The sequence below is a fragment of the Hypomesus nipponensis genome, chromosome 22 (assembly GCF_054491055.1).
Source record: "Hypomesus nipponensis isolate SF chromosome 22, ASM5449105v1, whole genome shotgun sequence".
In the NCBI taxonomy this organism is placed as follows: Eukaryota; Metazoa; Chordata; class Actinopteri; order Osmeriformes; family Osmeridae; genus Hypomesus; species Hypomesus nipponensis.
This window is the reverse complement of record NC_140382.1, coordinates 15056755-15073690: the sequence shown is the minus strand read 5'-3', so window position 1 is coordinate 15073690 and position 16936 is coordinate 15056755. Positions and strand designations below refer to the sequence as shown.

At 42.5% G+C, this 16936-nt stretch overlaps 1 protein-coding gene and 2 long non-coding RNA genes across 4 annotated transcripts; all 3 read left to right on the top strand.

The window, feature by feature from the left end:
* Positions 1-72: 72 nt before the first annotated feature.
* LOC146236784 (uncharacterized) lies at positions 73-16724 on the top strand. Of its 2 annotated transcripts, none has more exons than XR_014740883.1 (4): positions 73-338; positions 4156-4246; positions 15768-15966; positions 16287-16724. It is a non-coding gene; the product is annotated as an uncharacterized LOC146236784 (long non-coding RNA). The 2 variants fall into 2 exon arrangements; XR_014740882.1 differs by having other exon boundaries at positions 15768-16155.
* On the top strand, positions 335-1347 carry dctpp1 (dCTP pyrophosphatase 1). Its single transcript, XM_084686407.1, has one exon. The coding sequence runs from the start codon at positions 404-406 to the stop codon at positions 938-940; it is 537 nt and encodes a 178-aa protein (XP_084542533.1). The 5' UTR covers positions 335-403; the 3' UTR covers positions 941-1347.
* On the top strand, positions 4765-14796 carry LOC146236785 (uncharacterized). Its single transcript, XR_014740881.1, has 3 exons — positions 4765-4965; positions 5158-5188; positions 14350-14796. It is a non-coding gene; the product is annotated as an uncharacterized LOC146236785 (long non-coding RNA).
* Positions 16725-16936: the final 212 nt, after the last annotated feature.

Below are 16936 nucleotides of genomic sequence, written 5' to 3'. Positions count from 1 at the left end.
CCACAAACCACAATTCAAAGCGTCTCCTACTTTAGATTTCCGGAGACGTTTATCTACGACATTTCCGACTGAAATAGCCTTGCTGACATGTATATGGATTTTATCGTAAAACAGACAGTTTGTAAAGGATGGAAGATAAAATATTGTTTGGGTTGAGCGTATATGTATACATTTTAAAGATATTTAGATGTACTTTAAGGCCTTTGACTGATCGACACTCCGGAGCATAAGGTGGCGGTAATGTACCAACAAGCTTGATGCCAACCCCACCGCAGTAATACAAGAAGAAAAGACAAAACATCCTCGCTTGTGGCGGGAGTTTCTCACATGGTGGGCAGGTGAGTTTGTATAGCTAAAGTTATTTAATTGGGGCTCGGTTTTCGTGAAAATATAGTAAAACGCGATGGCAATGAATGGTGGTGATGTGCAAGGGTTGAAAGGCGATATGCCCGTCTCATCAAACTTAACAAATGGCACTTCTAAGAAGTTGCAGTCATTGTCAACTTGTACAAATGGGGATGTTGACTCGAAACAGACTGTGATGGGCACAGCAGCACCAGCGAGGTTTTCCTTCAGTTCCGAGCCCACTATTGAAGATGTTCGGCGGATGCAAGCGGAGTTTACAGACGAGCGAGACTGGAATCAGTTTCACAAGCCCCGCAACCTTCTGCTCGCTATGGTCGGAGAGGTGGGTGAAGTCTCCGAGCTATTCCAGTGGCGTGGAGAGGTGGACGAGGGACTGCCCAACTGGACCGATGCAGAGCGGGAGAACCTCGCACAAGAACTCAGTGACGTTTTCATTTACCTTGTGGAGCTTGCCGAGAAATGCCACGTGGATTTACCTCAAGCGGTACTCCGTAAAATGGCCCTAAACCGGCTGAAGTACCCGGCCAGCAAGGTGCACGGTTCAGCAAAGAAGTACACCGAATATAAAGACTAATTGTTTTACCTGCTTTTGCCATACTATTACGCTCAACGTAGTTCACTTTAAAGCTAGAGAATGTATCACGTTTTTGTTCTTCGATATGCTTTTTACAGTAGGCTACTTGTGTATTGTAAGAATGCCCTGCCCTTTATATTTTTTAATTGTTTTAAAGTTGTTGGTAACTTAAGATGTTTATGGGTCATGTAGCATATTTTATGCAAGTTTGTTTTTCACTTTAGCTAGCTACATCCCAAAGTCAGTTATAGCTAAAGTTACCTTAATCATTGAGTTGACAATTCACTGGAATAATCAATTATTGCCACATTTTCAAAACTCAGGCATAAGGCAAACATTGGTCAAGTAATACTGTTTTGACTGCATCTTTTGATTTCTGCCATTGAAAGTAAAAATGCCTCAAATCAGTCTCTTTTGTATTTATCAATTTTAAAGTATCTTATCCAAGACAAGGGCTGCTACATCATACTTCAATTCAACTGCAGAGTTACATTTGTCCTTGTTGAACGATACAGCCTAAAGGTAAAGACTAATTTTTAAAGGTTAATTACATATTTCAGGTTGCAAGTTTTGGGGGGGAATTGATGTAAGAAGTTAAAAATAAGCTCACCAATTATGATTGCTTTGGCAATCACTATTAGATACTGCAATGGACCTATAGTCCGATCATCTTGATCCCTCGCTTCCTTCACTCCTCTCGTCTCTTTGCAGATATTTAGTGAGTGATTCAGGTCGAGGAAGGGAGGAATAGGATAGTTGAGATGGGTTTAGTATATTTTCAACCACACAAACGTTACACAGAATATATCATCTTGTGTTCTATTGTAGGCTACACTTACTAAGTCTGAGTGCTTTCCAAATGCCCTTGGTTAGAGGGAGAGAATGAGACCAAAAACTCAGTAAGAAAATGATTCCATGCCATGTCTGTTTTTGTTATGGGTCATGTAGTTTTACAAAATGTCTCTCTTAGTCATCTGTGAACCTGTAGCACATTCAGTTGATCATGTACCAAGCTGCGAAAAGACAGGCCTTCCGTGACATCCTTAGTCCTCACGCATCTCTCTGGTGAATTATACGTTTCGTCATTCCTGCTTTCACATTCATTGTAACTCAGTGGCTGCTCTGCCTTATTTGAGGTACCATTTTAGTTTTGTAAGAGCCAAGACGGGCTGCCTGTGGCAAGTTTAGTGAGGTGAATCTGAATGTCTCTCTTCCCTTACATTCTTAAATAGCGACTTATTTAGTGCTTCGTTCTTTCTCTCAGCTATCTTTAAAAAAAATTATGTTCCCCCAATCCCATAGCATTGTGTCTAAGTGAGTGATCATGGATTGAAAATTAAGATCAACTTTTGCCTGAGGCTGTGTCTCACTTCGGTTGAGCAACTGAATTAAATAAGGGCATGCTTTTCTGTTCTGTAGATTTTAAATCAGGATTTAAGGGTTCCTCATTTCATCAAGTGTTTGTGGATTTGCGGTGTTGAGCACAAATGTATCTCCCTCTCAGCCAACATATGTAGGCTACTTGATTTAACATAATATTCTTCCCAACCGCACTTCAAGTGAAAGCCAACTATTTAAAATGCGACTTCCGCTCAATCATGGTCAGTCGATGCTTTAAGCAGCACTAGATTTGCGTGCTTATACAGCCGCAGGGATGGGAGTGAAGCTGTGTTTCAATGAGTTCGACTGAGCCTCTTCCTGTTTGTAAAAAGTCATCCTGTTTTTTCTACTGTAACAAAAGCTCTAAAACGTTTTCAAATGTAACAAATATATGGAATGCAAAGTGACTGATACAGTAGATTGATTGATTCGGTGCATGAATAGGTTAGTAGATGGATTGATTTAGTAGGTGGACAGACAGACCGAAAAATTGATTTTGTAGTTGGAGAGAACAAGGCACTTTTGTCAATTCAAACTGCTATACTGTTGTGAATAATTGAATTGCCAACTTATTGTGTGAATCGCCGCACACATATAGTAGACCCACACTTTACCACACAAACACTGCCATTTCCTATTCACAAGTTATTGGACTTATTTTTTATGTTCTGTAGCGCTTGGAGTTTGATGGCTTGGAAACCAAACCATTCCGCTACACAAAAAATCATCTTAAATTAAAGATAAGTCTGCACAATGGATTTGAACAGTCTGTACGTGATTTTTGTACCTGTATGTGATTTTTTCATATCAAACTCAAGGTGCTAGCTACCGCACAGAACAAAAATAACAAGTTGTCTGTCATTGGACTGTTGGTGTATTGTACTGTATTTCTCACACACAAACACACCTTCTTGTACGTAGTTGGTGGGAGACAGTGGGATCTGTCAGACGTCTCTGGCTATGCCCACCAGGGAGGCACATCACACACGCACACAGACTCTCACATTGAGTGATTTCTCATGCCGCTCACCATGTAATGGCCAGATAGCGACCCCCCCGTAGTGATATTGTAAACACTATCACAACTGTCTATGTCAAAGAAGCATGTAGGACATTCAAATTATTGTGTGAAAGAACCCAATAATGGAAACAATTAGCTATTTAAGGGTTAGAAGGAACTGATAGGATAAGAGTTTCACAGTGGTTCCAAAGTGTGGAGGTTGTGGTGGAAATGCAGGTAAGTCATTGTCATCAGGGTCTACTTGACATGCTTTCTCAGTGAGATGTGCCTATGAGAGACACCAACGTCGCTCGAGGAGAATAAAGACTCTTCTCTCTGCAACACACACATTTCATTAGACTCACACTGCATCTAAAATCTTTTCATGTTCTCGAGATCTTCATGAATCTTTTAGATCCATCAGAAGTGATTTTTTTGTTGTTGTGTATATCACGATTGCAAACCATAGGATGCTGAGGTTAGAGGTCTGAGGTCATTGACGTTCAGGAAACCCGCGGTGCTATCTGTAGTTGTGCTTGTGACTCTATGCTAACATGCATATTTTTCCCCTCTTTTCCCAGTAGTCAGCATTGTGTGTATAGTGTATTTTCTTTACTTCAAAGGAGTGCTCTAAGGTAGTGTTCCAAATTCATATTTCCTGTTTTTCTCTCACAGAATGCTGTTTTTTTTCTTCTTCAGAGAATTGTATTTTATTCAGTTTATACCAGCCCTACCTTTCAATTGTAAACAGTGATGACTGGGAAGGCAATGACATATAAATCAAATGCACATCAAGGTTTCCAGATATTTGAAATGTGTCCTTTCTTCCTCACAGGTCTGTAGTCGGTTACATTTGGAATTCAGTCTACAGTCCTTGGTTTCCCAGTCTCGGTCATTTCTGTACTGCGGGGCCTGTGGAGTGGCAGGTAGGTAGACAGATACAAGCACTCTAAATCTACTGCACAGTCTGATCAAAGCACTGCGTTGCGGGACTGAAATTACACTAGTTTACCCCAGGCCTTTCCCTGTTCAACTGATTTCATGCTCTGAAATCCCATGGGACAATTCAGGAAAAAAAAAAAAAAAGTAGGAATACAAATAACCCTAACCCAAAATGCTAGTGTTTTGGGATTCTCCTTTTTCAAGAAAATACTTTTGTCTTGAACTTACCAGTGATTGATTTTTTTACCTTAATGTAGGTGAGTCAGGATCAATACATAGCTCATGTTCTTTGTGTAGTGAATCCATGCAAAGAAGGGTCAGAGAAGCTATTTGCTTCAATGTCTCAAACATGGGAGGCTGTCTATTGCAACCACAGTGTCTTCTGTTCCCAAGTATGAAAGACGACAAATCCAGTTTCAATCTGAATGGGGCGAAAGTGTATAAAAGATGTCCTTGATTCATGTGAAGTTGTTGCTACGTAGGGCGGTTGCTATGGAGAAGGTTGACACTTGGAAAAATGCAATGATTGGGTGCAAGAGCAATTCACGACCACTAGGAGAAGCTGTTTCTCTCTCCTGTATCTTACTGTGAAAGTTACTAATTAGTAATTGATCCGATTTTGAAAGTTTATTCAGGGGATATTTCTTTCATCCATGACGGGTCAAAAACTGCTGGATTACTGGCCTTAATAGACAACATGGAGGTGGGTTACTTAGAAATATAAAGAGAAACAGTTTGCTGTGTTTCAACTTATAAGGTGGTATATTTAGAGGTCGATTCAGTCATTCCACTCAGACAGCTTTGATCTAAAACACCACTGAGTTATTTTCTCTTGCTTTTTTGGGGTATTTTTTTGTCTTAGTTTTTCATTCTCCTTCTCCAATCTGCTTCACAGGTAGCCTGGATCACTGCACAGGCAAAGCATTGTACGTATGTACTGATTAATTACCCACGACATAACAAAAGTAACAAAAACAGGCTTTCATCAACAAATGTGTTTACTTTAATGGCTTAATGGATTCAAAGAACAATAGCGTAAGATTAAATAATTGTTGCTCTTTTATTTATTACAATTATGCATTTTAGCAGACGCTTTTATCCAAATGTATTATTTTCTCTTTTGAGGATTACAGTATAATGAGAGCTTGATTGACCAGTCGGGAGGTCTGAGTACATGAGCTCTTAGACCCCTTGTCCTTGCTTTGCAGGATCATGCAGGACTGTCAATCATGTGACGGACAAACCATTTATGTTGAGTGCAGCATCAGGGGGGTATTCCAGAAAGCAGGTCATGTGACATACCCAGGTAAATTAACTCCCCAGCTGACACCCAGTGTTGTAGCAACATTGCCAGTAGGTGCTGCAACATTGTGAATCAGCTGGCCGGTTAACTTACACGGTTATGTTGCATAACCTACTTTCTGGAATACCCCTCTGGTTTAATGCAGAATACATGAAAACACAAGAGATTTCAGGGTACACTGTAGCATTTGTCGCAACAGGGTGTTGTGTGCGTGTGGGCGGGTCTTTTCATCTCATACTCATACCTCTCTGAGCAGAATGACTTTGAATGCGCCGTCACTGCCCACGGTAAAGTTTTCTACAGAACTGTCGAGAGTGTGTCAGAGTCCTCAATAAATCAGTAAGCAACAGGAACAGCAGCAGCAGCAGGCCCGTGGGCTGGTTCTCTGTGTACAAGTACTAACCCCTGGTGCACTTAGCAAAACGGACCCAGAATACAAATGAGACCTGTTTTCTTTCCCACAAGCTTTACACACACACACACACAAGCACACAGATACACACACACACAAGCACACAGATACACACACACACACACACGCACAGACACCTCTCCTCCCCTTATCTTCGTTCACCCAAAAAGAGGAATGGATCAGCAGCTCCTGTGTCCCTCATTGTTCTGAGCCTCTCCTCCTCCTCCCCCTCTCCTCCTCCCCCTCTCCTCCTCCCCCTCTCCTCCTCCCCCTCTCCTCCTCTCCCTCTCCTCCACTCCTCTGTTCCCTCCCTGGCTGGCTGGCTCCCTCTGTGTCTTATGCCCTCTACTTCTCCTGCTTTCCCCCTCCTCCCTTGTTCCCTTGTTGCACCCCCCCCCCCAAACCCTCTCAACAATCCCCTCCCTCCCTTGTGTCTGTCCTTTCATTCCTTCAAACCCCCCTCCCTCTCTCTCCCTAGCCCTCCTCCCTCGCTCCCTGACTCCCATGTCCCACCACACCCATCTGAGTCATGCCTTAAAGAGACCTCGTCTTCCTGGCCCAGAAACCCGGCCATCTGCTCTGGCCCAGTGTCTCCCTTGATGGGCCATCATTCAGCCTTGCTACAACTCACACCACCGCCACAATACAGCCCTCCATGGAGCTGGCACAGTGGGGGGATGTCGTAGCTGCAACTGTTACAGTCCCTTGAATGGAGCAAAACGAGAGAATTACAGGACACGGCTCGAGTGGCACTCCTCCGTTTCTCCGGCCTGTGTTTGTGACATTACTCTCACTGCTCCCAAATAAAGCCCTTGCCAGACATCACCAATCGATCCCTTATGTAATCCACCCCTCCGTTCCAACGTTCAAGCTCATAGAATATGGATGTGGCCTGTGCTGTGGGCCCCGTGTCATCCATGCTTATTGCAGGAGGATCGTGGGGAGTTGTGCTTTACCGAGAAAACATGACCAAACAGTTATTTGGGAATTGCATAGTCACTACAAATGTCTTAGATCGCAAGCGATGATAGTAACCCACGGCACAGGCACTTAACGGTCGATGTTGGTGATGGAGAGTGAGAGACAGGCCGAGAGAGAAAAGCTGTCGATGATATGATATTCTATGATTATATGTCTTCATACGCCTCTGGGTTTATGTAAGTGGCAGCATTTTCAGGGGATTGGCTCAGCATCAAGAATATAATTCATACATTTCTGAGAGCAGGGCTGCATTTGTCTATTCGATTCAATGGAGAACCAGGGAGGCACAACTAAGCATAAACCACTAATATGCTTATCCCCCAGCAGTTTTATTTATGCAAGTGATAAGACAGAAACAAACTGATGTTTTCGATTCCTCTGCTAGCGAAGAACTGCATTATGAAACCACATCTAAAGACACGGGGATTATAGAGAATAAACCTAAACAGCCAGTGTATGCGTCTGTACGTTTGACCCGTTTTCCACAGATCACTGGGAACACCGTTCCTCTACCTTCGTTTCCCGCTCTCCTCCTGTCCCGGCTTTGTTCTCTGCTCAATGCAACTTGCAAGCTTCACGCAGCTTGAAGGCTGTTTTTATTAATTCGCCATCAATCCACAAGCTCATTAGCTTGTTCATCTGTGAATAATGAATTTGTGATGAATGTGTTCCATATCGTTTATGCACCGAGAAGGGGGTGATATTGTCCTCCAAGTGTTTAAGTTGTCTTTTGCATTCATAACTCTTCTAACTAGTGTAAGCTAGGTGTAACTGGAGGAAGTTTGTCTGTAAACAAGTGATTGAACACTGATTTGTCTTGTCAGTGGTAGATTAGCATGGCCTGTAGAGTGACCTTCACCTGAGGCTACACTCATCCTGTTCTGACCCCTCTCTCTCTGTAGGCTACACCCACTCACTACTCCAGGTGAATGGGTGCTACAGATCACCTATGACCGGGATTTAGACAGGTTCGGTTTAACCATGGCGATGTCTTTCTCGGTGAACAACAAGAATTAGCCATTTCGTCCATGTTTGGCAATCCAAGACATTGGCACTTATTACAATGTTCAGATGATACAGGATGCCTCTTTGGAATTCAGTGCCATGCCACACCCCCTACAACACACACACACACTCTCTTATCAGCGCTGATTGAGGTAACTGGGGGCAGAGGGTTGCCAGAACCCGAGGGGCCCATGCAGGTTTAGTAAGCATCTATAAGGGAGATAAATCCAGCTTCATTAGGACACAAATCACTGTGGATAATGGACTTGGCCCGGCCCAGCATGACCTGGTCCAGCCTAGCAGGGCCATTAAGGGCCTCACCAGAAGGAGGGCAAAGGGAGGACTGGGGGGTGGGTAGGTCCAACTCCAGGCTCTCCACAATGGAAAAAAACCTCTCGGGACAGAAGCAGGGGACAAGGGTAATTACACCATACCTCCACAGATGGGCTGCAACCTCTCTTTTAATGCTCATTCTTTCTTTTTTTTCGTTCTAGTTTTTTTTCATTCCCTGTGTAACAGAGGGAGAAAAGGAGAGACGGGGAGTGAGGAGAAGAAGGGATGGAGATGTAGAGAGGAATAAAGGGGAAAGGGTCTGTGTGTGTGTGTGTGTGTGTGTGTGTGTGTGTGTGTGTGTGTGTGTGTGTGTGTGTGTGTGTGTGTGTGTGTGTGTGTGTGTGTGTGTGTGTGTGTGTGTGTGTGTGTGTGTGTGTGTGTGTGTGTGTGTGTGTGTGTGTGTGTGTGTGTGTGTGTGTGTGAAGGAGAGGAGAGAGAAATCAACTGGTAGGGAACCCAAAGTGAGTGTGTTGGTGTGTTGGCAGGTCCACTCGGGAGTGCTAAGGAGCGAAGGCCTCCTATTCAGGAGATGCCACGGAGAGCTCTGTTCCCAGCGCTAGACGAGACCAGAGCCACCTTTGTTTCACCAAGGGAGGGTCCTTTTCTTACTCACTTTCTGAAAAGAATAAGGGCCCTCTCCTGCCTCTCATTTTCCTCTCGTTCTCCTCTCATCCCTTTCCACTTTTCATTCTTCCACCACCCATCGTCCTAGTCCTCCCAATCCTGAAGGATACAGAGGTTCTAAAAGACCAGTTCTGATTAAATTGGACAAAGCACAACCCTTTTTGTTAACACGGAAAGCGTACCCAGTGAACAAAATTGGACCCCAGAGAGGGACATGTACAGAATTACCTGACAACAGTTCCAGCAAATCAATTCAAATGCTAATTTGTGTTTTTCACTGTGGTACTTATGAGTAACACAGAGAGCACATACAGAGGAAATAAAATGTAACGGTTTTGAACGGACTCAAAAGAAACACTTAAAGCAACCTCTGCTGATAACATTTGTTTTTCAGTGCCTTGTATCTGTAGTGTGTCAAGGACATCCACAACTATTTAAATAATTTAGGATTTTCAGCTATTAAAGTGAAGGTTAAGCCCTTAATCAGAAAACTTTCATCAAATTACCACTCATTTGTTCCTGTGTTTATATGTTACCTCAAGTAAGAACTAAACCTTATGACATTTTTTACTCAAATGTAAAAATATTAGTTGTTTTTCAAGACACCAACAACTGAACTTAATTATTTCGTTCACCTAGAAAATATTCATTAGTTTTGCCTTGCTATTATGCTTGCACTCTCCAATGTTTCCCATAAGCATAGTCTATGCTGTTCCTAACATACATTTAAGCAGAATCAATGTGTCGAATGGCCTATTAAGCTGCACTAATTGCCTGTTCTCAATGTACTATATACATACTGTATTTGTAATTAGGTTGTCGACATGAAATTAGTCATTTTAGTTGTGTTAGCGGTAATTAACACAGAAATTAGTTACTCAGGGGAGTGGAGGTTGCTTTAACAGTATGACTGAAGTGAAAGCTCCTAATTAGAAAACAGTTTAAGATGTGCAACATTTTTATCGTAGTTGACTGTTGATAACTGCCGAACGACTGTTTCAAACAGCGCCGTCGTTGAAAGCCTTGAAGCCTGTTGTCTTTTTGACACCTGTGCCGAAGAAGATACGTTTAGATGTTACCTCGCATTATACGTAAGTTGAAGATGCAAAACACCTCTGTGGAAGGCAGGAAGGTGGGGGTTGAAGGCGGGAGGAGGGGGTAGATGATCGTCGTGACATGATAGAGTTTGATGTAGAGGTGTGTGACTAAGTGTTGAATGTATGTATTAGTGCTGCACAGAATGTCAGAGCGTGACCAAGTAAAATTATTCATCTAAACTCAACTTTAAAGTTGTTTACGCTTCATAGTATGTCTTAGAAACGATTTATTTTTCCACTATTCTCCAGCTTATTCTCTGCTGTGACACACTGACCTCAGCTTCTGTACTAACTGTTTCTAAACTCTTCATCACCTTCTAAAGAGAGGTGGGCACAACCCTGACCCCGAGGTCAATTACTCCAAGAGATTGGATTCGTGTTCTCACTCTGTTTTGCTACATTCGTTTAGGTACCATACCGGGCACACACGTTTTCAAAACAGTCTGTGCTCCCCCACTGGAATTAAAAGCAAATACTCCACGGAAGAGAGACGGGATTTGAGTTCCTGTTGGAAGATGCATGGCAGATGTGCTGCTCATCTGTGACTTTTGACATGTGCTGTCGTGACACTGTGGTCGGATGGTTGGGGGTCAGATGGCTGAGCGGTTAGGGAATTGAGCTGTTAATCAGAAGGTTGCCGGTTTGATTCCTGGCCTTGACAAATGACGTTGTGTCCTTGGGAAAGGCACTTTACTCTGCTTGCCTTATATTTTATATTTTAATTCCATTTTATTATTTTGTGGTTATATTATTATTTTTTTTTCTTTATTTTTTCTCTCTTCTTTCTTTCTCTTTACTAAGTTTAATTTGAGTACCGGAGAGCAATGACCAAATCTAACTTTGCTGCTTGGACTGCTGGTTATAGAGGTTAATGAGGGTGTGCGGGTCTCCTTGACACGAGCATCAAAACAGAGAAACAGTGACAGCCCAGGTGTGCCTCAAGCGGTCTCTGCAGTGGTGTTAAAAAATATGAATTTGCCTAATTGTCTGGTTCTGTTTGCTTTCGGCTGCACTTAACTACTAACTAAAACTCTTATCAAGTGGTAGGCTTCCCAGACTGTATTGTTAAATCTGAGGGACCTGATCTTGTGGGGGATCAAGAACATACAATCCTCTACTCACTATGCACACAAACGCACACACACACATACAAATGCACATACACCCAAACACACACCTATACACACTCCTCCAATACAAACACACAAGTCTCTCGGTCACAATGTCAAAAACAAAACTCGCACACTACATCTAACACATACATTCACCGAGACCAGTGGTTCTCAACCCTGGTCCTCAAGTACCCCCTGTCCTGCACGTTTTAGATGTTTCCCTGCTCCAACACACCTGATTCAAATGAATGGGTCGTTATCTAGTTATGCAGAAGCCTGTTAACGACCGTTCATTTGAATCAGGTGTGTTGGAACAGGGAAACATCTAAAACGTGTCGGACAGGGGGTACTTGAGGACCAGGGTTGAGAACCACTGACCTAGACCATGGACAATGTGAACACACACACACAGACACACCCTCTGACCTTGGCTTGCTGACGGAGAATGTAAACGACCAGGGCCAGCCCCAGAGCCGTGCTCTCTGCCATATGGGACAGCCACAGGAGTGGCACTGATCCTACCAACTCATGCAATCAAGATGGAGAAAATACATACAAACGTACACACACACACACACACACACACTCAGGGACAAACAGATACACACACGTGCACATGGAGACACACACACACACTTCATTAAAGGTATTAAAAAGCAATACAAACAACCTATCAGAAATGGTTGAGGAGGAATAAACACACTTGAATGTATTCAGATAGTGTAACCTATACGCACACACACACACACACTAACACACAAGACACACAAATAATACTCTTCCACCAAGCTCAGGGCTTGGTTCCATGGCAACAACAGATTCTGTAGTCTTGTTTGTTTGGAAGTCGTTGGTGTAAGGAAAGAAAACTGAACATGCAGTATCTCACCAATACAGAGACAATGGCACACTGAAGGACCGGTAAAACATTTTTTTTCTTAAGAAATCTTAAGTTAACTACTCACGCAGTATTCCGTGTTCCCTATACCTTGACTAGAGGAGTCAGGTGGCTGAGCGGTTAGGGAATTGGGCTAGTAATCAGAAGGTTGCTAGTTCAATTTCCGGCTGTGCCAAACGATGTGTCCTTGGGCAAGGCACTTCACCCTACTTGCCTCGGGGGAACGTCCGTGTACTTGCTGTAAGTGGCCCTGGATAAGAGCGTCTACTAAATGTAAATGTACTAACATTTACGGTGCTACAGTATACTACACTGGCCATTATGGAAGCTCACAGTTGTGCTTCTAAACTCTGTCATGACCACTTAGTACTACTACTATGGTAGACACCATGCATTGCATTGATTGTCATTATTTTGACAAGCCAGCCACACTTGTTTCGTTGTATTGGCATCATCATCTGTGATATTACAGCAAAAAACCTCTGAAGGGGAAAGACAAGAGGTGATATGTTAGACTGCCAATGAGTTGTCATCCTACAATAGTCTGCAACCCCTGATTTGTTTTCATAAACAAGTTGCTTTATCAAGTGCAGACAGCGCGTCTTTGTTTTCACCAAGGCTGCCTCAGTCCAATTTCAGTTTGACAAAGCAAATGTGTTTATTTGCTAAATTGTATGTTTGTGTACAGGTTATAGAACTATACTACAGAATAGTCCTGTTGTTGTGTGTGGGGACCTTTTATCAAGCTAATCTACTGCAAAATTGTAAATGTTCAGGACTCAGACATTATCAATTGTGTGAGCAACTATAATTTTAATGTGTTTACTGATGTGGCCAGCAGACGACTAACTTCATCTGCCTGCCTGTGTGTGATCACCTCATTACAATAGAAATGTTTTGAAAGGTTGGAAAAATAATTTTAAAAAAAAATATGTTCTAATAATAAATAATAACAAATAAAAAAAACGTTTTGAACGTTTGAAACAATATTTTCGAAAAAGGTTTCTAAAAAAAGGTGTGCATCATTGATGAGTAATTCATGAGGACTCTATTATACTCTACTGTACACTATTGTACTCCGCTTTTTACTTGTTATATGCTTCTCTGTTTTCATCTCCCCACTACTCCTCTCTCCTGTCCTTTTACTGTGTATGTGATTTTTTTTCTCCAAAAGGTTTTAAAATATTTTCGCAAAAAATGAGGATCCTTGATGAGGATTCTACTGTACTCTTTTGTATTCTGCTCTTAGCTTCTCTGTTCTCCTCTTCTCTCCTATCCTCTCCTCCCCTTTCACTTCATGTGGGGGGGAAAAACGTTTTGAAAGGTTGAAATAATATTTTCCAAGACAGTACATACATCTGAAATGTATGTGTATGTGTATGAGCATTTCAAATTTGTGGATGTGAGTTTTCAGTAGGCCTAGTATGAATGTGTGTGAACGTTTCATATGTGAATGTGGGTGTGTTTCATGTGTTTGTGTAAGGAGTCTGAATTATTTCCTTAAAGGCCCTTCATAAGCACCATTGTGCTCATGTTTTCTCAAAAGGGTTTAGATCTGAGAAATGTCCTTAATTATGAAGCAGCTCCTCTCTCTCCTTCAGTACTCCCGAGTTAGCAGTTATGTCCTTTCCAACCCCCCCCCCCCCCCCCACCCACCCAAAAAACACAGATTTAAGACATTCTTTGAATGTCGACAGAATGCTTCTCTAAACCCATTAATTAATCTAACAAGCGGTGCGTTCACCAGAGCTCGATTGCACTGCAGTGCACAGTGGGAAGAAGAGGGGCTTCGTGGTTTATTCAACAAAAAACCCTGATTGAAATACATTTTGATACTAATGACTGCCCGTAATTGGCATCTGTAAACTTAAACTGGGATCGTTAAGGGACGACGTGGCTGGCTGTCAATGCTTGCTGTGCTCTAATCGCTCTTACAGAAGCGCTAGCTCGCACCCCGGCAGGCGGGAACATCTGCATGTTTGTATTGTGTTTTTCTGCAAGTCGCATTAATATTTAGTGAAGATGACGAAAACACCAAACGGGAGGATTGTGGGTTTTCACCCGTTGTGGTTTTTCACCTAGTGTGGCAGATATGTGGATTAATCCTTGATGTTTGAGCAGTCAGGGTGTAATTTAACTGTGGAGTGAGTTTTACCAACTCAACTCGGTCACAATGGCTTAGAAATGGATAGACGCTCAGATGGAGTACTGTTGCAAATTCAATGCTGTAGTATTTTTAATTTTTTTTACACATTTCTGTCAGTAAAGAGGGCAGTGACACTCAAAACGTATTCTTAAAGTAATTGTTTGTGTTCTTTGATTTAGATTTCTACCAAACTTGCATCGACTGAAACATTGACACAACCAGAGAGTCTGATGATGACAGACTGAGGAGGAAAGGAGGAAAGGAAGGAGTTTGCAATGGGAGCAGAAAGGAAGAAGATGGTGTAGGGAAGCAGTGAGGGAGAGAGGGAGATGGTGTTGATGTGCTCTCCGGCTGTCACACACTCCGGTGGGCTGCTCTGTCACAGGCGGAAGCTGTGCACCCATAATTTAGCCTGATTTAAGGCTTGTGATAGAGTGCTCAGGGATAACAAGCAGCATAATTTGCAGGAAGGTGTGACCAGACTGGTTAAGTGAGACAACACTTTCTGTGGCACGTCTTTCCTTTCCCCGTTCTCTGTCTACTTCCTCTCCCCCTCATCTCTCTCATCTCTCATGCCCCTTGCCCTCCATCTCCCTGCCTTCACCTTTTACAATGTTATTTACCTTAGTTAAATGGACAGATAAATAAATAAAATTATCAATCACTGCTTTCAGCAACTCAGAAGTCATTTAATTACTTTTATTATATAATGAGAAACCTATCCAAGTGGTATAGATATACCTTGGTCGTTCTCTTGTCGGGGAAGTTTCAATAACACACTCTTGAGTATCACTGCCCTCTTTTCTGACAGAAATGAGACGACAAAAACTCAAAAACAACCAAACATTAGCAACAGTCCTAAACCTGAGTTTGGATTTTCCCCATGTTTTTAAAAACCGAGCTGAGCTGGTTAGACTCACTCCTCAGTCAATAGCATCTGACACCCTGAATGCTCAAAGATCCAGGATTAGTGAAATTATTTGTCTTAACTAAGTCAAATGTGCAGAGAAAAATAGGGTGAATCAGGATGGAAAAACCACTGGGTGAATCTTTCAGTGTTTGTTGTCATCTGTGCCACTCTGCATAGTTACATTTTACAATTCCTAAATCATCCAATCGTGCCCCAAGACTATTCACATCAGATTCTTTTGAGGTTTAGTTCTGCTCCCTTGTTTCCTTATCACCTCCCCCTGTGATTTCTGTAAATTCTTACTCGTTCAAGGATAGGATTCAGCAATAAACATGTCAGCATGTTTTGCCATGTTGGAGCGATAAGGGAAGTACATTCTCCTTCTTTCTTACAGTGTCTATTTGAGCTAATGGATCCCCCAATACAAAATTGTAGTTAATTTATTTTGCCATTGCAAATGAATAACGAGGATGTCATACTATGACATACTACGAGCATAGCATGTTTGGCACATTTACAGTTGGACTACCAAACGGCACAAAGACACTGCGTTCTGATTCAGCCCACAGTCATTTTTGGACATTAAACAAATATAATCTTGAAGGTTTCACCAGCCTTTGAAACGTCAAAGCAACTTTAGTTACCAGCTGCGCATTCATGGGAGCTGTCTCCTTCCTGTTTTCACAGGAAGCATCTCTCTGCTGGTGGAGCAAAAGCAGTCTGTGCCAGAGAATACATCAAGAATCACCTCAGTCGTGCAAAAGACTCATCAAAGGCTCTGCCGGACAGAGCTGGGCCATGCTGGAAGAAGGATCTTGAGATTTGCGAGTGGTTTTTGCCAGGCCATGACTGAGGGAGTGGGGAAAAGGGAACACTGACTCTGTGGGTGAGATTGGGAGGATTGGGTCATGTTTATCAAGAGCTGCCGGACGTGGGTGGATGGTGATGGTGGGGGAGTGGGGGTGTCAATGTGTCTTGTGATGGATTCACAAATTGCCAGAGTTGAGTCCAGACTGAAACAGCTCTGTGTCACCTGACATAACCGTCACTGCAGGGTCCTTCAATGGATAAAGAAGTGAGTACATATGAAAACTTTACTCCCAAAGAGATCACAACATAATATTGGTGACAGCCAGAGCAGACATCCTCGCCCTCGACTGGATTAGGAGAAATCTTGAATTGTAAAATGTGTTCTGTTTCTAACAGGATGGTTGGAGGGAACCCTTGTGGTGAAGACAAATGCACTAAAGGTACCAAGGTGTCAGGCCACATTGAGAAGTAGCCCCACCCACACACACCTCTCACCACTCCTGCCCCTCTCTCACTCCTTCAACCCAAGAAGGTCAAGGTGGGAAAGATGTTTGGAGAAGTGTCGAGTGCATGGCCTAGTTACAGTTCAGAAATATCTGCTATGGTAAGTGTGGACTCTTGTAGTGGACTGAAAAACATTTTTTAACTCTCTCAAAACTGACCCTGATACTGGTATATGGGAAAACAAAGGTGATTAAAAAAATATATATTTATATGATGAAAATGTTAACCTGTATTCATGTAAACGTTTTGTAAATTAGGCCCCAGGTCATTTGTTAATGACAGATCTACTGTATAAATGACAATAATATGTTCTAGGGATTTAGGTGTTGATGGCAGTAAAGATGAAGCACAGTTTTTATTGTCATATTTGTTCTCTTGGAAAGCTCTCAGTCTCAATAGTGACCTGACCAGATTCAGCTATTTTTCCACTTACTATTTCAAGGCAGAAGCAACGATACAGGGAACAGTATCAAATTGTAATACAGTGGCTGGTTGTTGGCTAAGAATTTCTTACCAACCTGCAGCTGTTGTGCAATATTTAT